The sequence below is a fragment of the Oncorhynchus keta genome, chromosome 22 (assembly GCF_023373465.1).
Source record: "Oncorhynchus keta strain PuntledgeMale-10-30-2019 chromosome 22, Oket_V2, whole genome shotgun sequence".
In the NCBI taxonomy this organism is placed as follows: Eukaryota; Metazoa; Chordata; class Actinopteri; order Salmoniformes; family Salmonidae; genus Oncorhynchus; species Oncorhynchus keta.
In genome coordinates, this window is record NC_068442.1 from 31,631,302 (window position 1) to 31,654,782 (window position 23,481).

Genomic DNA, 23,481 nt, shown 5'->3' on the forward strand with positions numbered 1-23,481 from the left:
GAAAGACATGATATTTTGGTTATTTATAGCAGAGTATGGTATAACTTTAATGGTCCGGCCCACTTGACATCTCCCTAGGCCGTATGTGGCCCACGATGCGAAATGAGTTTGACACCCCTGCTTTAGTATATCCGGCCCAAACACTCCCTCCAAATGCTCCTGGCCCGGCCCCTCTGTCAAATTTTAGAACCCATTGTGGCCCGCGAGTCAAAAAGTTTGCCCACCTCTGCTCTATCCTCTGCTCTCATCCTTCTAGACCTATCGGCTGCCTTCGATACTGTGAACCATCAGATCCTCCTCTCCACCCTCTCCGAGTTGGGCATCTCCGGCGCGGCCCACGCTTGGATTGCGTCCTACCTGATAGATGCACTATTGTAAAGTGGCTGTTCCACTCGATGTCATAAGGTGAATGCACCAATTTGTAAGTCGCTCTGGATAAGAGCGTCTGCTAAATGACTTAAATGTAAATGTAATAATAACATAAATGAGCAACAATAAAATAAGAGTAATGAGGCTATATACCTATATACAGGGGGTACCGGTACCAGGTCAATGTGCGGAGGTACAGGTTAGTCGAGGTAATTTATGTAATATGTACATGTAGGTGGGGGAGGTCAATGCAAATAGTCCGGGTAGCCATTTGATTAGCTGTTCTACATTCTTATGGCTTGGGGGTAGAAGCTGTTAAGAAGCTTCTTGAACCTAGACTTGGTGCTCCAGTATCGCTTGCCATGCAGATGAGGCAATGACACGCACACACACACACACACACACACACACACACACACACACACACACACACACACACACACACACACACACACACACACACACACACACACACACACACACACACACACACACACACACACACACACACACACACACGACTGATACAATAGTTAGGAATCCACCACTACAGTTCATTTACAGGTAATATATCAGTTTACGAATGAGCTGGCCAGTGAAACTGTCATGTTCTTCACGCTGAGACAGTTTGACACACTTACACAATTGAGTGGATCTGAATATTCAGTGTGGTTTAGAGATGTTTTACAGTCCTGTTTAATTAGGTAAGCATTAAAACAGAGAGCGAGGCATTGAAACCAACAAATTATTTGTCTACATGCATTTTAATTAATTGAAGGCAGTAAAACAGAATATAGGCCTATATCCTACAATTCAGTAATCAAGAATACTTACAGTAAATGTAACATAACCTGGAATTACACTCAAATTCTACACAATTATGTGTTTTACGGATGTGTGTATCGAATTTAATTTAAAAAATAAATATTGACAATCGTTCTGTCAAATCAATCTCTGTCATTTGATCACAGGCATCAAATGCTAAAGAGAAATGTATACAGGCTGCTCACAGTGTTACAGTTATATAGAGATCATCTAGCTTATCTATTTCCCCAGACCCAGGTGGTGTTTTGGCTCAGGACCATGACTGCTCTCTCTGAGGCAGATCACTGGCCATGTCCTTGTGAAATAGAGGTACAAAAGAGGTTCTGAAGGATTTGCTTTGATGTTGACGCAGCTGCCGGTCCGATCACCATGGTTACAGGAGTGGTGTCTGCTCCCCAGACTTCTTGCTGTCCAGGAAGTTGATGTAGTCCTTCACCCATCTGTCTGAGGACCTGGCACACACCTGTCGCCCCGCCTGAGTCTTAAACCTGGACATAGAAAAACAGGGTTATTAGCACAGCATAACAGCAACAACACTGCATAGGGACAATCACATGCAAGACATCCTAGGCTCACTCATGACTTATGACATCCTGTTTTAGATCTATGTTAGATTTTTAACCTAGTTTTAGATGATGATGTCAGAGGACTTTTGTTCTCATTTTTAAAGGAAAATGCATGACGACGTGAAAGTGAGGTAGTGAAAGTTGATCACAGGAAAGAGGAACACAGTTTTTACAACAGAGGGATAGTCACCAAAAAGAAGAAGCTCGCTCTCTCTCTTTGTGGAGCGGTCTCTTACACTGATCTCTTTGAGGATTTGGACCACGAATGCCAATCATTCCCTGTCAGTCCTATAACTATCCCAGTCGCAGTATGATTGACTGACACATGTCTGACACCTGTAATATTATAACAAAACACTTTTCTTTGATTCTTTCAGTACCTTGAGTGTTCGAATCACACTAACTTAGAAATCACCCTCAAGCACTAATCGCCACATGTCCACTCTCAGACAGTAACAGCTAAATAACAGTAAGGTTACTCACAGAATGGCTGGGTTGGAGCACTGCTGGCTGGTCTTGGTGTAACCCACCACTCTACCTCTGGGTATCTGACGATCAGCAAAGGTAAAACAACATTTCTTCGGTCCGCTTGCCATACGCAGGCCTAGACAACACACAGAACACACACTTATAGGTCAGATTGTGACACACACACACACACTCAAAAATACGAGCAACAATACGAGCTACGTGGTTCTGTAGCTCAGTTGGTAGAGCATGGCGCTTGTAACGCCAGGGTAGTGGGTTCGATTCCCGGGACCACCCATACGTAGAATGTATGCACACATGACTGTAAGTCGCTTTGGATAAAAGCGTCTGCTAAATGGCATATATTATTATTATTATTATATTATTATAAAAATACAAACATTACAGTTACAGTCGCTTACCTTCGGTAAAAGTGATGGCACTGAGTACCAGAACAAGCGTAGACAGCATAGCAAGACGAGGGGTGAACATGCTGGCTTAGAGTTGGTCCAGGTAGGGTGGAGAGTGAATGAGGAGTAAAGTGTTGTGACTTCAGGTGTCAAGCTTTATTCTCTGCGTTGTTGTGGTGTACAGAGGACCAGTCTTTATACTATAAAGGTGGAGTTAGGGGGAGACCCAGACAAGGGTCTCCCCCTAACGATTGTCTCGGTCAGGTTTTTCCCATCTAATTGTTAAACATTTAAGTTGTGTGCATTTGAGTGTGTGTCATCCCATACATCAGTGTCATGATTCTTCTATGACGTGACTGTATTTCACTTCTCTTTTTCAGCATTGGGTTTTACATCAGAAGTATACATATGATTGTGAATTCATAATGAAGAAAAGCCCAGGTGGGATTTTTAGATTCTATTCATCTGTTCATCAACAAATGTATTCTTAGAGTTATTTAAACTTAGAGAAGGTGAGTTTGTACTTAGTGACTTAGTACATGAGATTTATATACTGGACATAGTCTATAATATTCTGTACATATAGCTGTGTGACCTACAATAGCTCAGTATTTTGTTATTTATTTTATACAGTAATTTTTGTTAATCTTTATCAAGGGTGTCAATAATTGTGGGCGCAACTGTACATACAGAGCATTAAGAAAGTATTCAGACCCTTTGACTTATTCCACATTATGTTACATTACAGCCTTATTCTAAAATTGATTTAATTGTTTTTTTCCCTTCAATCTAAACACAACATCCCATAATGACAAAGAAAAAACAGGTTTTTAGATTTTTTTGCAAATTAATTAAAATAAATACATGTAAATATCACATTTACGTAAGTATTCAGACCCTTTACTCAGTACTTTGTTGAAGCACATTTGGGAGCGATTACAGCCTCGAGACTTCTTGGGTAGGATGCTACAAGCTTGGCACGTCTGCATTTGGGGAGTTTCTCCCATTCTTCTCTGCAGATCTTCTCAAGCTCTGTCAGGTTGGATGTGGAGCGTCGCTGCACAGCAATGTTCAGGTCTCTCCAGAGATGCTCGATCGGGTTCATGTCCGAGCTCTGGTTGGGCCACTCAAGGACATTCAGAGACTTGTCCCAAAGCCACTCTTGCGTTGTCTTCGCTGTGTGCTTAGGGTCGTTGTTCTGTTGGAAGGTGAACCATCACCCCAGTCTGAGGTAGGAGTGCTCTGGAGCAGGTTTTCATCAAGGACCTCTCTGTAATTTGAAAATCCTTTAGGTGCCTCTTGGCAAACTCGAAGCGGGCTATCATGTGCCTTTTACTGAGCTCTGTCAGAGTGACCATCGGTTTCCTGGTCACCTCTCTTCTCCACCGACTGCTCAGTTTGGTCTGGTGGACCGCTCTAGGAAGAGTCTTTGGTGGTTCCAAACTTCTTCCATTTAAGGCCATTGTGTTCTTGGGGACCTTCAATGCTGCAGAATTTATTTGGTACCCTTCCCCAGATCTGTGCCTTGACACAATCCTGTCTCTGAGCTCTATGGACAATTCTTCCGACCTCATGGCTTGGTTTTTGCTCTGGCATGCACTGTCAACTGTTGGACCTTATATAGACATGTGTGTGTCTTTCCAAATCATGTCCAATCAATTGAATTTACCACAGGTGGACCAATCAAGTTGTAGAAACATCTCAAGGATGATCAATGGAAACAGGATGCATCTGAGCATCATTTCGAGTCTCATAGCAAAGGGTCTGAATACTTATGTAAATAAGGTATTACTGCTTTTTGTTCTTAATACATTTGCAAAAATGTCTAAAAAACAGTTTTTGCTTCGTCATAATGGGGTAATGTGTGTGTATATGGATCAATTTTAGTATAAGGCTGTAGCGTAAAAAAATGTGGAAAAAGTCAAGGGGCCTGAATACTTTGCAAATGCACTGTATACATGTAGCTCTGTGACATACAGTATATTCTGGTATGTACATTTTTACCCAAGCAGGTGATTTCCCCTCTTTATTAAAAGTCATACTATTACTGTTTTTTTAAAACTGTGGGTCTAGTCATGCATGTCAACGTCTTTAGTATAGAATGCATCATGGCCGTTGGCACACATTCACTGTATTCATGATTGAATATAATAATATTGCCATTATAAATGAGAGTTGCTGTTTATGGTTGACTGGACAAGCAATTTGCTTAACTCATCGGCATATCAGGCATATCATCAAGCTCAAATGAACAATCTAGACCTCGAAATTAGATACAAATTACAAGGCATGTGTAATTGACTAGTTTGGAGGAATGTTATTTGGGGATATTGACCCTTGATTGGTAAAAGATGCCAAAATGAAAAGGTGTGTGTTTATGTTTATATTCTTTTGCTTTATGTTTATAGGGAGTCCCCTCGTTGGAGTTTTCAAAAAAGCTCATACAATGGAGTGTTCTACCACTGAAGAGTTATTTGTGGTTCTTCACAAAGTATTCAAGTTTTCAACATTGAACTCTCCTCTCCCCTGATATTAAAAAGAAGAAGTATATGTCATACGAGGAAAATACCCACAAGGTTTAACTTCCTTGTCACTTTTCTTTCTTTGGTACACAAGTGGTTTCATTCCTTTCTAAGTCCTATATGCTGTGTAACTAACCACGATTACCTTATGTAACGCCAAGCTTTCATAGAAAGTGAAGCTAATTAAATATCATCAAATAAACAGTAACAGTCAAAAGTTTGGACACACCTACTCATTCAAGGGTTTTTCTTTCATTTTACTATTTTATACATTGTAGAATAATAGTGAAGACATCAAAACTATGAAATAACACATATGGAATCATGTAGTAATAAAAAAAAATATATATATAATATATTTGAGATTTTTCAAAGTAGACACCGTTTGCCTCGATGACAGCTTTGCACACGCTTGGCATTCTCTCAACTGGCTTCATGAGGAGGTCACCTGGAATCCATATCAGTTAACAGGTGTGCCTTGTAAAAGTTAATTTGTGGAATTTCTTTCCTTCTTAATGCATTTGAGCCAATCAGTTGTGTTGTGACAAGGTAGGGGTGGTATACAGAAGATAGTCCTATTTGGTAAAAGACCAAGCCCATATTATGGCAAGAACAGCTCAAATAAGAAAAGAGAAATAACAGTCCGTCCTTACTTTAAGACATGAAGGTCAGTCAATGCGGAAAATGTCAAGAACTTTGAACGTTTCTTCAAGTGCAGTCACAAAAACCATCAAGCACTTTGATGAAACTAGCTCTCATGAGGATCTCCACAGGAAATAAAGACCAAGAGTTACCTCTGATGCAGAGGATAAGTTCATTAGAGTTACCAGCCTCAGAAATTGTAGCCCAAATAAATGCTTCACATAGTTCAAGTAACAGACACATCTCAACATCAACTGTTCAGAGGAGACTGAGGGCTTCATGGTCAAATTGCTTCAAATAAACAACTTCTAAGGACACCAATAAAAAGAAGAGACTTGCTTGGGCGAAGAAACACGAGCAATGAACATTAGACCGGTGGAAATCTGTCCTTTGGTCTGTTGAGTCCAAATTTGACATTTTTGGATCCAACCACCGTATCTTTGTGAGAAGCAGAGTTGGTGAACGGATGATCTCCGATTGTGTGGTTCCCAACATGAAGCATGGAGAAGGAGGTGTGATGGCGTGGGGGTGCTTTGCTGGTGACACTGTACAGTATGTTATTTATTTAGAAAACAAGGCACACTTAACCAGCACGGCTACTACCGCATTCTGCAGCGATACCCCATCCCATCTGGTTTGTGCTTTGTGGGACGTTCATTTGTTTTTCAACAGGACAATGACCCAACACACCTACAGGCTGTGTAAGAGCTATTTGACCAAGGAGGAGAGTGATGGAGTGCTGCATCAGATGACCGGGCCTCCACAATCACCCGACCTCAACCCAATTGAGATGGTTTGGGATGAGCTGGACCGGAGAGTGAAGGAAAACCAGCCAACAAGTGCTCAAAATTCCATATGTGTTATTTCATAGTGTTAATGTCTTTACTATTATTCTACATTGTAGAAAACAGTAAAAATAAAGAACAACCCTTGAATGAGTAGGTTTGTCCAAACTTATGACTGGTACTGTATACCTGCATATCCCAACTCCCTCCTGAGACACCCTCGGAGAGTGGGTCACTGCCAGGGTCAGCCATTATCAAAGGTGACCCTGGCGCAATTATGGTTAACTGCCTCGCTGAAGGATACATTGACAGATTCTTCACCTTGTCAGCTTGGGGATTTGAACTAGCAACCTTTCTGTTACTAACCGCTAGGCTACCTGCTGCCCAGGTGAATATCCTGGTACTGAGTAAAGTTCATGATAGCCCTACATAGTCCTATATACTGTAGAGCTAACCACAATTACCCTTTGTAACGTCAAGCTTTCAAAGACAGTGAAGCTCATTAAATATCATTGAATATACTCTTGAGTGTAAGAAACATTAGGAACATCTTCCTAATGTTGAGTGCACCCATGTTCCCTTCAGAACAGCCTCAATTTGTCAGGGCATGGTCTTCACAAGGTGTCAAAAGCCTTCCACAGGGATGCTGGCCCATGTCGACTCCAATGCTTCCCACAGTTGTGTCAAGTGGTGCAGTTCTCAAACTGGTGCGCCTGGCACCTATTACCATACCTCATTCAAAGGCACTTAAATATTTTGTCTTTCCCATTCACCCTCTGAATGGCACACATACACAACCCATGTCTTAAGGCTAAAAAAATCCTTATTTAACCTGTCTCCTCCACTTCATCTACACTGATTGAAGTGGATTTAACAAGTGACATCAATAAGGATAGCTTTCACCTGGATTCACCTGGTCAGTCGATGTCAAGGAAAGAGCAGGTGGTCCTAATATTTTATACACTCAGTGTATATCCACACAGTCATAGAAATGACTTGAATCTGCAGACAGTCATTTTGTTTCCATCCTGGCTCTGGGAGAAAGATTGATTGGCGGAAGTTCCATGTAATGTCGAGGTCGGTGTGAGCTGTGGTATTCTGTAGTATGCTGGATTACCCAATGTGATACTGCCATGAATTTTCTATAAGAGTGTATTGTTGTTATTCAGAGATATTTACACAACTTGGGGTTGTGAAAATAAATACACACACACACACACACACACACACACACACACACACACACACACACACACACACACACACACACACACACACACACACACACACACACACACACACACACACACACACACACACACACACACACAGTCCCTTAGTCCCAGAGGACGCAGAGCGAGACAAGCAGTTTCTCTGGTGTTTTCCACTGGAGGTTTGGCAGAGAATGACCGTTGGTGAATGAGACTACTTTAGACATACACTCCACACTCAAATTAACACACAAAGAGCCAGCGATTCAAAGGGGGAAAATATTTTTTTTAAAGCAGAAGAAAATAAGATGTTTGTCGAAGAAGCTTAAAAAGAGGAAGACAATTCCCCGCCACATCACTCAGAAAACAAGGCTACACCAAAGCAGAATTCCCAGTAAAATGAAATAAAACCCATCTGTAACAGTTCTTTTAGAAAACAAAATCAAAACAATAGTAAGGTGATGCATTTTCTGTGGAGAGACTAGAAGCCATTACACACTGCATGCAGCTACAGCAGTTCTGCCTGCCCTTTGACCCCCAATCCCTGACTCACACAGGCCCAACCCCAGTGAGGCTGAGGCATTGGAGAGTCAGACAAGCACAACAGGGATTTTATCTCTGTGAGTTTGTGTACTAACCCATGCAATTGCAGCATTCTAAATAAGAAACTAGCAGATTGATAAAAAAGATAAACCCTACCAATAATAATAATAATGATAATAATAAAGAGGCTTTAGAGAGTATAAAAGCAACCAGCTGATAACGTTAGTAGATGAGTAGAAACTCCAGGTGGGCATACATACAGTACACATAGTACCAGTCAAAAGTTTGGAGACACTGACTCATTCAAGGATTGTTCTTTATTTTTACTATTTTCTACATTGTAGAATAATAGTGAAGACATCAAAACTATGAAATAACATATGGAATCATGTGCTAACCAAGAAAGTGTTAAACAAATAAAATAATATTTTATTTTTGAGATTCTAGTAGCCACCCTTTGCCTTGATGACAACTTTGCACACTCTTGGCATTCTCTCAACCAGCTTCACCTGGAATGCTTTTCCAAGAGTCTTGAAGGAGTTTCCACATATTCTGAGCTCTTGTTGGCTGGTTTTCCTTCACTCTGCGGTCCAACTCATACCAAACCATCTCAATTGGGTTGAGGTCGGGTGATTGTGGAGGCCAGGTCATCTGATGCAGCACCCATCACTCTCCTCCTTGGTCAAATAGCTCTTACACAGCCTGGAGGTGTGTTGGGTCATTGTCCTGTTGGAAGAAAAATGATAGTCCCACTAAGTACAAACCAGATGGGAAGGCGTATTGCTGCAGAATGCTGTGGTAGTGTGCCTTGAATTCTAAACAAATCGCTGACAGTGTCACCAGCAAAGCACTCCCACACCATCACACCTCCTCCTCCATGCTTCACGGTGGGAACCACACATGCGGAGGAGATCTTCTGTTCACCTACTCTGCATCTCAGAAAGACACGGTGGTTGTAAACAAACATTTCAAATTTGGACTCCAGACCAAAGGACAGATTTCCACCGGTCTAATGTCCATTGCTCGTGTTTCTTGGCCCAAGCAAGTCTCTTCTTCTTATTGGTGTACTTTAGTAGTGGTTTCTTTGCAGCAATTTGGCCATCAGTGACCTGATTCATGCAGTCTCATCTGAACAGTTGATGTTGAGATGTGTCTGTTACTTGAACTCTGTGAAGCATTTATTTGGGCTGCAATCTAAGGTGCAGTTAACTCTAATAAACTTATCCTTTGCAGCAGAGGTAACTCTGGGTCTTCCTTTCCTGTGGCGGTCCTCATGAGAGCCAGTTTCATCATAGAACTAGATGGTTTTTGCGACTAAAATGTTCCAGATTGACTGACCTTCATGTAATGATGGAAGACCCAGAGTTACCTTCAAGTAATGATGGACTGTCATTTCTCTTTGCTTATTTGAGATTGTCATAATATGGACTTGGTCTTTAACCAAACAGGGCTGTCTTCTGTATACCACCCCTACCTTGTCACAACACAACTGATTGGCTCAAATGCATTAAGTAAGAAAGAAATTCCACAAATTAACTTTTAACAATGCACATATGTAAGTTGAAATGCATCCCAGGTGACTGCCTCATGAAGCTGGTTGAGAGAATGCCAAGCGTGTGTAAAGGCTGTCTGTCATCAATCGAAAAGATGGCTACTTTTAAGAATCTCAAATAGAAAATATATTCTGATTTGTTTAACACTTTTTTGGTTACTACATGATTTCATTAGTTATTTTATAGTTTTGAAGTCTTCACTATTATTCTACAATGTAGAAAATAGTAAAAATAAAGAAAAATCATTGAATGGGTAGGTATGTCCAAACTTTTGAATGGTACTATACTTACATAGCTAGTAAAGTACAGAGACATTCTGACTGACCAGGCTTACTCACTGACCAGAAACGAATAATCAGGTGTGTAAACATTCTCCTCTGTTGTGGCCACAACCAGGAATAAGCTTTATAAAAACTGCACCATGCTAAAGGTGGACATGGGGTCATCACATATCCCCAAAGCCAGCCCTGCACACATAGGCACATCCCTTATCGTCCTGTGATATAGCCAGCAATAGCAACAGAGTCAATACTATACTGCTAGAATAGGTGAGAGAGTAAAAAGGTGTGATCACAAACAAGGCAGGCAGGAGTGCCCGTCTGTGTCTGTAATGTGTGTGTTTGTGGGTATTGGCAGGGTGGCATTTCATGCAGAAACATTGCATTGGCAGTATTTGAGGTTGTATCGTCAAGGGAACATGCTTATCGCCCTGGAGACCAGGCTTCCAACCTAAACAGTCTCTTATCGAGGGATTGAAGTCTGAAATCCTCATTCCCCTCTCCATGCAGAAACCCCCCACTTCCCCACCCAGGCCTTCCTAACTATGTTCCTCTTATCTAATCATATCAGGTGTTCCTCACTTCTCAGCTCTGCCAAACAACCTACCAACCAACCTCCACTGAAACATGAGATGCCTGTAAGTGGTGGCCCCAAAAACATCCCTTTTCAGTCAAAGATATTGGTTTTCATACAACTCCTCCATTATAAATGTAACGTATTAAATGCAGGTGTTTAAACTCCCTACAAAGATGGTGCAGTGACCATAGAAACCTTTAGAAAGAGTTAGAAAAAAATACATTTTTGCTGAGGTTCCTTCAATTGACAAGAACAAACACCAACAGAGAAACACAGAGGGCCATAGAAAGCCAGGCTACACTCTAGATTCCATGAGTCATACAAATGTTGCCATTTTTTATCATAGAAATGAAGAACACAGATTTGACACTTCCAAGCCCAAAAAGTAAAAACATAAAAAGGTCAGACATAAATGAGGCCTAAAAACAAAATAGTCCCTAAATACAGGAATTTATTTATAGTAAATCAATCATTGGGACTCCATCATCAGGGAGCTGATAGTCCACGAGGACCAGAGGTGATACAGTACGGTGGCCTGTAGGTACGTGAGTCAAACTGAAACTGTCTGTGTGTTTAAGTCTTTGGCTCAGTCTCTCAGATCCACATTAGGCCCAGTCCAGACCTCTGACACACACAACAACCACTCCTTTCTCTCTCCATCAGGTTCCATCTCGGTTTCCGGTTCCGGTTGGAGCGAGCGGTCGCATTCGCACTTCGCTCTGCAGGTTGTATAACTTTTTCATTACATTTCATTATAGTACAACGGTTGATTTGTCTAATCTTAGCAATTCTTCTTAGCTAGCTACATAGCCGTCCTTGTATCAGAGATAATTGCATAATTATCGTATTTCGTCGCCCTAACGTAGCCTTCACTGCTATTCGCCCAGGAGCTAGCTAACGCTAGCTAACGCACACAGATTAGCATCACTGTAGTGCTATTCACTCAACTGTACGACTTGATTAGTTTACTGTTAGCTAGCTACATAATCTTAGCCATTCTTCTTAGCTAGCTACATAGCCGTCCTTGTATCAGTGATAATTGCATAATTATCGTATTTCGTATTTCGTCGCCCTAACGTAGCCTTCATTGCTATTCGCCCAGGAGCTAGCAACGCTAGCTAACGCACACAGATTAGCATCACTGTAGTGCTATTCACTCAACTGTACGACTTGATTAGTTCAGTGTTAGCTAGCTACATAGCTGTCTTTGTTTCCAAGATAATTGTGTAGTTTAGTGTGTGTAGCCTTGGAGTGACTATCTTAATTCACTGAGGTTCGCTAGCCAGCTATTGTCGTTCTTTTAACTCAACGTAACGTAAACAACACTGCTAGCTAGCCAGCTAGCCCCCGAATAGCAGCACTGTAGAAATTATTACACTCAACGGAACGACTTGATTAGTGTAGTGTCAACAACGCAGCTACTGCCAGCTAGCCTACTTTAGCAGTACTGTATCATTTTAATCATTTTAGTCAATAAGATTCTTGCTACGTAAGCCTAACTTTCTGAACATTCGAGACGTGTAGTCCGCTTGTCATTCCAATTTCCTTGCATTAGCGTAGCCTTTTCTGTAGCCTGTCAACTATGTGTCTGTCTATCCCTGTTCTCTCCTCTCTGCACAGACCATACAAACGCTCCACACCGCGTGGCCGCGACCACCTAACCTGGTGGTCCCAGCGCGTACGACCCACGTGGAGTTCCAGGTCTCCGGTAGCCTCTGGAACTGCCAATCTGCGGCCAACAAGGCAGAGTTCATCTCAGCCTATGCCTCCTCCAGTCCCTTGACTTCTTGGCACTGACGGAAACATGGATCACCACAGATAACACTGCTACTCCTACTGCTCTCTCCTCGTCCGCCCACGTGTTCTCGCACACCCCGAGAGCTTCTGGTCAGCGGGGTGGTGGCACCGGGATCCTCATCTCTCCCAAGTGGTCTTTCTCTCTTTCTCCCCTTACCCATCTGTCTATTGCCTCCTTTGAATTCCATGCTGTCACAGTTACCAGCCCTTTCAAGCTTAACATCCTTATCATTTATCGCCCTCCAGGTTCCCTTGGAGAGTTCATCAATGAGCTTGATGCCTTGATAAGCTCCTTTCCTGAGGACGGCTCACCTCTCACAGACTTTAACCTCCCCACGTCTACCTTTGACTCATTCCTCTCTGCCTCCTTCTTTCCACTCCTCTCCTCTTTTGACCTCACCCTCTCACCTTCCCCCTACTCACAAGGCAGGCAATACGCTTGACCTCATCTTTACTAGATGCTGTTCTTCCACTAACCTCATTGCAACTCCCCTCCAAGTCTCCGACCACTACCTTGTATCCTTTTCCCTCTCGCTCTCATCCAACACTTCCCACACTGCCCCTACTCGGATGGTATCGCGCCGTCCCAACCTTCGCTCTCTCTCCCCCGCTACTCTCTCCTCTTCCATCCTATCTTCTCTTCCCTCTGCTCAAACTTTCTCCAACCTATCTCCTGATTCTGCCTCCTCAACCCTCCTCTCCTCCCTTACTGCATCCTTTGACTCCCTATGTCCCCTATCCTCCAGGCCGGCTCGGTCCTCCCCTCCCGCTCCGTGGCTCGACGACTCATTGCGAGCTCACAGAACAGGGCTCCGGGCAGCCGAGCGGAAATGGAGGAAAACTCGCCTCCCTGCGGACCTGGCATCCTTTCACTCCCTCCTCTCTACATTTTCCTCCTCTGTCTCTGCTGCTAAAGCCACTTTCTACCATTCTAAGTTCCAAGCATCTGCCTCTAACCCTAGGAAGCTCTTTGCCACCTTCTCCTCCCTCCTGAATCCTCCCCCCTCCCTCCTCCCTCTCTGCAGATGTTCGTCAACCATTTTGAAAAGAAGGTCGATGACATCCGATCCTCGTTTGCTAAGTCAAACGACACCGCTGGTTCTGCTCACACTGCCCTACCCTATGCTCTGACCTCTTTCTCCCCTCTCTCTCCAGATGAAATCTCGCGTCTTGTGACGGCCGGCCGCCCAACAACCTGCCCGCTTGACCCTATCCCCTCCTCTCTTCTCCAGACCATTTCCGGAGACCTTCTCCCTTACCTCACCTCGCTCATCAACTCATCCCTGACCGCTGGCTACGTCCCTCCCGTCTTCAAGAGAGCGAGAGTTGCACCCCTTCTGAAAAAACCTACACTCGATCCCTCCGATGTCAACAACTACAGACCAGTATCCCTTCTCTCTTTTCTCTCCAAAACTCTTGAGCGTGCCGTCCTTGGCCAGCTCTACCGCTATCTCTCTCAGAATGACCTTCTTGATCCAAACCAGTCAGGTTTCAAGACTAGTCATTCAACTGAGACTGCTCTTCTCTGTATCACGGAGGCGCTCCGCACTGCTAAAGCTAACTCTCTCTCCTCTGCTCTCATCCTTCTAGACCTATCGGCTGCCTTCGACACTGTGAACCATCAGATCCTCCTCTCCACCCTCTCCGAGTTGGGCATCTCCGGCGCGGCCCACGCTTGGATTGCGTCCTACCTGACAGGTCGCTCCTACCAGGTGGCGTGGCGAGAATCTGTCTCCTCACCACGCGCTCTCACCACTGGTGTCCCCCAGGGCTCTGTTCTAGGCCCTCTCTTATTCTCGCTATACACCAAGTCACTTGGCTCTGTCATAACCTCACATGGTCTCTCCTATTAATCTTCTCCTTTCCCCCTTCTGATGACCAGGTGGCGAATCGCATCTCTGCATGTCTGGCAGACATATCAGTGTGGATGACGGATCACCACCTCAAGCTGAACCTCAGCAAGACGGAGCTCCTCTTCCTCCCGGGGAAGGACTGCCCGTTCCATGATCTCGCCATCACGGTTGACAACTCCATTGTGTCCTCCTCCCAGAGCGCTAAGAACCTTGGCGTGATCCTGGACAACACACTGACGTTCTCAACTAACATCAAGGCGGTGTCCCGTTCCTGTAGGTTCATGCTCTACAACATCCGCAGAGTACGACCCTGCCTCACACAGGAAGCGGCGCAGGTCCTAATCCAGGCACTTGTCATCTCCCGTCTTGATTACTGCAACTCGCTGTTGGCTGGGCTCCCTGCCTGTGCCATTAAACCCCTACAACTCATCCAGAACGCCGCAGCCCGTCTGGTGTTCAACCTTCCCAAGTTCTCTCACGTCACCCCGCTCCTCCGCTCTCTCCACTGGCTTCCAGTTGAAGCTCATCCGCTACAAGACCATGGTGCTCGCCACGGAGCTGTGAGGGGAACGGCACCTCAGTACCTCCAGGCTCTGATCAGGCCCTACACCCAAACAAGGGCACTGCGTTCATCCACCTCTGGCCTGCTCGCTCCCTACCACTGAGGAAGTACAGTTCCCGCTCAGCCCAGTCAAAACTGTTCGCTGCTCTGGCCCCCAATGGTGGAACAAACTCCCTCACGACGCCAGGACAGCGGAGTCAATCACCACCTTCCGGAGACACCTGAAACCCCACCTCTTCAAGGAATACCTAGGATAGGGTAAGTAAGGGTAGGTAATCCTTCTCCCCCAACAAGATTTAGATGCAAGTGGCTGTTCCACTGGTTGTCATAAGGTGTATGCACCAATTTGTAAGTCGCTCTGGACAAGAGCGTCTGCTAAATGACTTAAATGTAAATGTAAATGATTCCTCTGTATCTGCTCTTCTCTTTCTTCCTCTTTGCATCCATCTTTATTTTCTTTGTCAAGCTCTGTATTTCTCAGACCTGAGTCCCTTTCGTTCTCTCTCTCTTCCCTCCCCATTCTAAGGTTCCTCCTCTCCCGTGGACACAGCCAGACGCATGGCCACAGACAGGTGGTCAGTGAGGCCGGCTAGCTGGGTGATGAAGCTGAACTCTTCAATGTCCTGCAGGTGGCGACAGAGAGAAGGTTCATGACATCACCACAATAATTTCATGATACAACATTATGGGATTACAGATTAATTATATAAAGTCAGCGTAATACTAGATTACAACACAGTGTATTTTAAATCATCATATTCTGCACCACTGTGTGTATCTGAAAATGTATGTCGACCAGAATTCCTGCCATAGCCAAGTTTAATCACAAGGGGGCAGTTCAGTGCAACGATTGATAATGAGAAAAACTACAGCAGTAGTACGAGATGTTGTCCTGCACAGATTTGCAATCAATGCAAATAAAGTAATTTGGTTTTCTAATGATGAAAACATTGACCTAACCCTAACTCTCCTTTCCCAGTTTGTTTGATCTGGTCTTGATGCTCAGTCTCCTCTCTTTGCATGTTTCTACGTCACAGCCTCCTTGGTATCTACAGGGTCTTTAGCCAGGGTTTACGCACCACTTTCCAGTCCTGCTGCACCTCCTCTCTGTAAAGGATGTAGTCGATCCTCCTCCCGTTGCCTTTGAGGGGGATTTTTCTGCCCTTCTGATTAGGACAGTGGTTTTTATTGGTGGGGAACACCAGGTATTCCTTCCTCCCCTCCTCATTCTCCATCACTCTGTCAACAAAAACAACCAATAAACAACTTAAAAATACCATACAATTTCAACAGATATTAATATGTGTATATGTATTGTCTACCTGTGTGTGTGTGTGTGTGTTGATATTCGTTGTTTTACTGACTTTTGTAAACTCTCTGGTGAGCTGACCTCCTCGTCATAAAGCCCACTGGTGTCCAGTAGTGTACCTGTTAACACACACACACACGCACGCACGCACGCACGCACGCACACACACACACACACACACACACACACACACACACACACACACTACACTGTTTTTCTGATGTGCTTTTCTTTCAAAAACAAGGACATTTCTACGTGACCCCAAACTTTTGAATGGTAGTCTTTATCTGGGTATAAAAGGGTATAAAACAATTTCTAGAGTGTTGAAAGTTTCCAAGATCACAGTGGTCTCCATCATGGCTAAATAAAACAAATATGGAACTCCCCAAACTCTGCCTAGAGCTGGATGTCCAACCAAACTGAGCAACTTGGAAAGAAAGACCTTGGTCAGGGAGGTGACCAAGAACCCAATGACCACTCTAACAGACCTACATAGTTCCTTGACTGAGATTGGAGAACCTGCCAGAAGGACAACAGTCTCTACATCACTCTACATCACCAATCTGGGCTTTATGGGAGAGTGGCCAGACGGAAGCTACTCCTGAGAGAAAGGCACATGAAAACACGCCTGGAGTTTGCAAAAAGGCACCTGAAGGAGTCTGATGAGACAAAAATGTAACTCTTTAGCCTGAATGCAAAACGGTATGTCTGGAGGAAACCAGGCACAGCATCATGCTATTAGGATGCTTTTTATCAGCAGGGACTGGGAGACAGATAAGAATAGAGGGAACAATGAATGGAGCCAAACAGACAAATCCTTGATGAAAACCTGCTTCAGAGTGCAAACAACCTTAGACTGGGGGTGAAGATCTACGTTCCAACAGGACAATGACCCCAAGCATGCAGCCAAAGCAATGCTGGAATGGCTTCAGAACAAGAATGTGAAAGTCCTTGACTGGACCAGCCAAAGCATTTCTGTATTTCATTTTCAATACATGTGCTAAATTTCCAAAAGCATGTTTTCACTTTGTCATTAGCTGGTATTGTGTGTGTAGATGGGTAAGAAAAAACATTGCTTGAATCAATTTTGAATTCAGGCTGTAACACCGCAAAATGTGGAGTATGTCAAGGGGTAGGAATACTTTCTGAAGGACTGTAAACTCCTATATATCTACACATTGGCTCTAGTGCACAATAAACTTGGCTTGGTTGAATATACGCCAACATCCATCCTACCATCTCTCACAGCATATAGCACTTGCCAAACATCACGGTGTCCTAGATAATGTTCCCTCTCCTTTAGATTCGGTTCCAGACCATAATTCTCCAGGTTTATGCCAGCATCTATTGTACTTATTTTTGGTCTGCACAGTGTGTGCCCAGATTGGCTGCTATAGGAAATCAAGCTTTTTCTAAAGAGGCAAAGCCTAGTTCCCTGACACGAGCACAGCCACTTCCTCCAGTACCAGCCCAAACTTCTATCCACTCACCCAGAGCCCAAGGCTTGTCCTCCCCTGGCCCCAGGCGACATGGGTCTTTGTACTGGGTGAAGACGGCATGCTGCTGCTCCAGTTTATCCTCTGAAATAGAGGGGTGCAATGAGAAACAAAGAGGTGCTTGTCTGTACAGATCCACCAGACATTGGTCTAGATACATAAAATTATATGTACAACACCCACAAGTACAATTTCTGCAGGATGTCAGAGAACAGAAGATTTTCACGCAGTCAGACAGCTAGCTACCTGAGGAGCAGTTGTCGAAATTGAGGTCGCCGAGGACAACATCAAAGGCCACCTGGTCCTCCAGACCCTTCTCCTCCGAGGGGCGGGACGTCATCTTGCGGAACTCCGCCCCCCACACCAAGAGCAGATCCAACTGCTCACAACGCACAGCTGCATCTCCTGAGAGATGGAGAGAGAGACAGAGAGAGAGAGACAGGGAAAGAGAGAGGGGAGGGTGTGGGGGATGGAAATAAAACAATTGAGTGGCTTAGCTAAGCCAGCGAGGATGACCATGCTACTAAACATATTGTATGGGGGAAGAGCAGGGATCGTCAGGAACCCTGGATGACGTATATTCAATGCTGATCATTTATGAGTCAACAAGACAATGCAAACATGTGTTCTAAATGTAGACAGTAATATAATAGTTGCCTCTGCCTGCACAAGCAGCAAAGGCCAAAATAAACAGAAGTAAAATGCACAAGTACACACACACACACACACACACACACACACACACACACACACACACACACACACACACACACACACACACACACACACACACACACACACACACACACACACACACACACACACACACACACAGAACAAGCAGTAAGAAGGGAAAAATGGGCCATGAAAAACAAACAGCAATAAAATGTGCCCCGTTGCAAAGATGTGTACTGTAGTGTGCAGCATCACCCAGAACATAATGAGGCTATTCTTGTACTCTCTCCCATATGTTTAAGTTGGCTTTAGAAATAGCCGTAGTTCTATAATTAGCTGACTCTCAGAGACATGGGAGGCTCCAGAAATAGCAGAGAGATCTGTCTTGGTAAAAATTTAGACCCAGAGACCAGAGGCTTTAAATAGGCCTGACACTTAAAACAGCTTGAGCTTGTCTCCATGGGAACAGAGGATGTGTGCGGGTTTGATGCATCCATTTATCTTATACACCGAGGTAGAAAGCTGAGTAGTCTACTACACACCAACCACCTTAAACCATCTGCCTCCAACTGTTGTGTTCACACACTCACCTGTACAGGTACAATCACATTCACACCCTTTTTTTATTCTATAACATTTGTCCTATTTCTCTCTGATATTCACATTAGACCACAGAGCCAGAATAGACCCATTCAGACACTAGAGAGAATAAGTGTTATGGCTGGGATCCAATTAAAAAAGCAGCTCAAAATATATTGCTTTGTGGATGTGTATTGTTCTCAACGTACCTTCAATGGAATGCAGATGAGTGCAGGTGAGATATCCCACAACTCTTTGCTCCTGATGGGAGGTGCCTACCTGCACCTGTAGAGAATAGGGAGAGACAAAGAGGAAGTTAAATATCTCTGTCAACAAGTTGAATTAGAAAACATTTAATACCGCATTTACACCACCTTCGCTGTCATTGGCCCAATCCCAAAACTCTCATCCTCCATCTGTCTCCTCTCCCTCCCTCTCGTCTCCCCTCTCCAACACTCTTTTCTCTGACATTGTCCCTCTTTGAAATCCCCTCAGTGGAGACAGTCTGTCCATCACTGTCTTGAATTGGCTATGATGAGCGTGGAATGAATGGAGAGGCTTTTACTGCAGATTACACTGGGTCTGTGAGACTGGGCCAAAAATGGATACTGAATGGATGGACTGGTGCTCTTGAGTGTAAGGGATGGGTGGACTACACAGAGGGGTGTAGGGTATAGGGGCCGATTAGAGTATTTGATTGTGTGGGTTGGAAACACACAGTGTTCTGAAGTCTCGCGCAGAATCAGTAAAGGTCTCTTTAAAGACCTTTATGAGGAGATCTCTGAACAGGTCTCCTCTGTGATCAGGGCTATTGTAAATTGGATTAGATTTGATTACAGTGGATTCAAGTTCTCTGTTCAGACACTGTGCAGTCATCCAATCACTGAATTGCAGTCTTGGCTTGGTCTCACCATCAAGGCCCTCACAGTAAATGCTGAGGACCAATAAAGCATTAACCCACTTAGCTAGACTTTAATATGAAATGCAAGCTTTACATTTTAGACCTCAAACATAATAAATTCAGTGACATTTCCACCCCACAGAGATTTGCAACATTAACTCAATTAAGATGCAGTAAACTCTATGTCCAGCCATAACCTGACACACTGTACTGTCCCTGACCCATCTGTAGAGCTGGAGCTGCTGCCTCCCCAACCCTCTCACCATGTCCCCCCTCTCTCTCTCCCTCTCTCTCTCTCTTTCATCTCCTCTCTCTTTCCCTGACTGTATCCCTGTGTATCAATATTTCAGAGGCTTATCCATGCTTGGGTAAGTGTGTGCTCTGAAACTGACAACAGGCCTGAAGGGAATCAGGGGTATGTGTCTCGGGCCTCTTGTGTGTGTGTGTGTGTGCACGCTTAAATGTGTGCGTGTGTGCACATGTGTGTGTGTCGCTGTGTGTTTGTGTTTTACGTAGGCTGTGTGAGAAAATAAATATATTATAATGATGATTATGATAATTGGAACTGACTAAACTAGTAGCAGAGTAAAAGGTCCATGTGATTCCAAAGAACTAGATATGTGACCCACTTTAAATTCTCCTGCACCCAGACCTTTGTCTCTCTCATCATGGAGGCTAGAGAGAGGGGCCAATATCTCTACAGTACACCATTACTGTGTTCAATGCTTAAATAGACTTTCACATTGACACATGCAGAGTAACAGCAAAGCCCTTTATCCACCAGGAGGGAAGGTGATTTAAATCAACAAATGGAGTCGACCTCAGCACTGAGAGGAGAAGCTATGGGTTTATTTATTTAATTGATCTCCATTTGATGTGAGCTTTGAGTGGGCCTGACCCTGTTTTGAGGTTTTCTCTGTAATTCAAACCACGCACTCACGCACGCACGCACGCACGCACGCACGCACGCACGCACACACACACACACACACACACACACACACACACACACACACACACACACACACACACCTTCTTCACCCTTGTCCTTTGCGTTTTTAAATAATAAATAGAGGGCTAATTGTTGAGACTCAAATGATTTAATTACTGGGTTGCTCACTCTTCAGGGAGACATTTTTAATTAAGTTAATATCTCTGCACACTCCCCATATCCCTCCCTTCCTCCCTCCTTCCCTCCCTTCCTCCCTCCTTCCTTTTGCCTCTAGAGCTCATGTCTTTGTAATGTTTGAGTCTGTCACTTTGTATTGGAAGTGAAATCTGCCACTTTCACTTCATGTAGGTCTGCTTACACCATAGACTGTTGGAGGAAATGACCATGTAATATTTATTTGGTCACAAGACTCCCAAGCTTAGAGAGAAAGATCCCTGGGATACATACTTGTTTCTGAAGCCCAGTGGCATGTATTCATGGATGCCAAGAAAAGCAAGCCTTGATTCCCCAAATATTTCACCAATATATATATATTTTTATCACAGCACCCCTCTGTCTCAGTATGTGTAGTCCATGTATCTGATGCTGTCTGGACCAAAAGAGTATGACATGTTGCGGCCGTAGCATTTGATGATTGATGCCAGCAAGCATTTGGCCTCGGTTGATAAAATAATTATAAACTAATTAGCCAATCAGTGTTGAGCTGAGCTCAACTGTGGGTTGTCCTGGTGCAGCGAAATGCCCCCAAGGGAGGCCAGTTTGGATTTGGCTTCAAAACAATCAAATCACATCCTAAGCAAAACGTAATTTTAGTTTCTGGCCTGCTTGTGTTGATGTCCTGCAGTAGCTAGCTTGCTAAATCGGCACTTTCCTAAACCATGGATGGAGATGGGGATTTAGATGTGGTTTTGACTTAATCCTCTGTACAGGCCAATGATTATGATGACGATTATGATGATCTAATCATAAATTAACTGGCCTGAGAGGATTGAAGTTCAATATCTAGCCGAGTAGGCTCAGGTTAACTAGCTAGCTAACTTAGCTGGTTCATTGTTACCCACGCGGGAAAGTTAGGTTAGCAAGCATTTTAACTAGGTAGCCTATGACAGAGCCATAGAGAGTGGAGGATGGTATTGGCGCTCAACTAGTCTACAAGTAGGGTGAGTAAAAAAATGTTTTTACTTGTGCAAGCACAAACACAGACACACACTAGTTGTTTAGTAAACTGTCGAAAACATTAACTTGCTTGACCATGCTGACGGTCATATAACAGTTTGTCACATGCAATATTTGCTTTGTGGATTTCAGAGGAAAGATGTTGCTCTCAGGTTTTGTGATGAAACACATGTATGTTTAGTTGAATTTATTCCGCCACTGTGTGACTGTTGCCGTTTTGTTGTCACAGCCTTATTGTATATCACTGTGGCGTATGAACTAACGGTTATAGAGCAAACAATGCAAATATCACAACATAGGTTGTAATATGGCTTTTCTACTGGCTTGGCTTCCTCTGTGATTTTACGCCCACACCGCTACTGCTGAAGCCTGCTAGTCTGTGGGGTCAAGCTGTATTAGAACCCTGTAGCTAGGGGTCAATACTACAGCTCTGAAGACAGTGAGATGGTGACCCAGAATGACCCTGGGGAAGAGGGAGGGAGCCACTTAGAGGCAACACCATGTGAGCTTGTTATCTGAAGCAATAGCTAGCAGGGGCAGGTATCAAACCTGGGAGTCAGAGTGGTAGAACTACTTGGTGCCTACAGTATCTAGCAGGCCTGTCAACCTCCTAGCGTCTTTCAGATCCATCACCACCTTCAGGCTGAGCTGCCCCAGCAGGACCTGAAGCCCAGCCAGAACCAGGGATGCATTCCAAATGGCACTCTATTCCCTACATAGCCATCGTTACAGCCACAGACCCATTCTCAGCCACACAGCCTCAGCCCCAGCCCCAGCCACATAGCCTCAGCCCCAGCCACACAGCCCCAGGCCCCAGCCCCAACCACAACAGCCTCAGCCCCAGCCACACAGCCTCAGCCCCAGCCACACAGCCCCAGGCCCCAGCCCCAACCACAATAGCCTCAGCCCCAGCCATACAGCCTCAGCCCCAGCCACACAGCCTCAGCCACGCAGATTAGTGATCACTAAACTAAAACTCTTCTCCGATCTGCTTGTCATCACTCTCCCCAATGAAGTCAACACACAGTGCCTCGTCAGTCACCCACAGCACACGGCACAGCGCTGCTACGGCAGCAGACTACCATAGCTCACTGCTGGGAATGGGAGTGACTAACATTCTAGCCCAAATGTATGTTTTAATGTATGTTTTAGGAAATGTTGTGAATCTGTAGTTTTGGAGCAACTCGAAAGCCCAAAGACAGCTGTAATAGAAGCTTATCCTTAAAAAGGAAGATCAAATAGGCTCAATAAGCTCCTGTTGCCCTGTGATAATTCAAATGTCGTTCTTGAAACTGTTTTAGTGTCACTACAACATACAAAAAGAGACCTTGCTTGTTTGAGAACTTCAGAAATACTGTCATGGTATAAAAAGACAGCCCACCTAATTATAATCAAATACAAAAATATGGGAATAGCAAAAACTGCTGAAATG

At 44.2% G+C, this 23,481-nt stretch overlaps 2 protein-coding genes across 2 annotated transcripts in view; both read right to left on the minus strand.

Moving 5' to 3' along the window:
* Positions 1-1,120: 1,120 nt before the first annotated feature.
* On the minus strand, positions 1,121-2,808 carry LOC118400772 (C-C motif chemokine 4-like). The gene is made up of 3 exons (XM_035797777.1): positions 2,651-2,808; positions 2,244-2,364; positions 1,121-1,682 (listed from the first exon to the last, which is right to left on the minus strand). The coding sequence occupies exons 1-3, from the start codon at positions 2,718-2,720 to the stop codon at positions 1,568-1,570; spliced, it is 306 nt and encodes a 101-aa protein (XP_035653670.1). The 5' UTR covers positions 2,721-2,808; the 3' UTR covers positions 1,121-1,567.
* A 12,559-nt stretch (positions 2,809-15,367) lies between these two features.
* LOC118401346 (sphingomyelin phosphodiesterase 3-like) overlaps positions 15,368-23,481 on the minus strand; it is a 39,379-nt gene continuing 31,265 nt past the window's right edge. The window contains exons 3-8 of the mRNA XM_035798773.2: positions 19,230-19,305; positions 18,013-18,171; positions 17,761-17,850; positions 16,326-16,389; positions 16,041-16,200; positions 15,368-15,584 (exon numbers count right to left, since the gene is read on the minus strand). Coding sequence (XP_035654666.1) covers positions 15,483-15,584; positions 16,041-16,200; positions 16,326-16,389; positions 17,761-17,850; positions 18,013-18,171; positions 19,230-19,305 — 651 coding nt within the window. The 3' untranslated portion in view covers positions 15,368-15,482. The remainder of the gene's footprint in view (positions 15,585-16,040; positions 16,201-16,325; positions 16,390-17,760; positions 17,851-18,012; positions 18,172-19,229; positions 19,306-23,481) is intronic.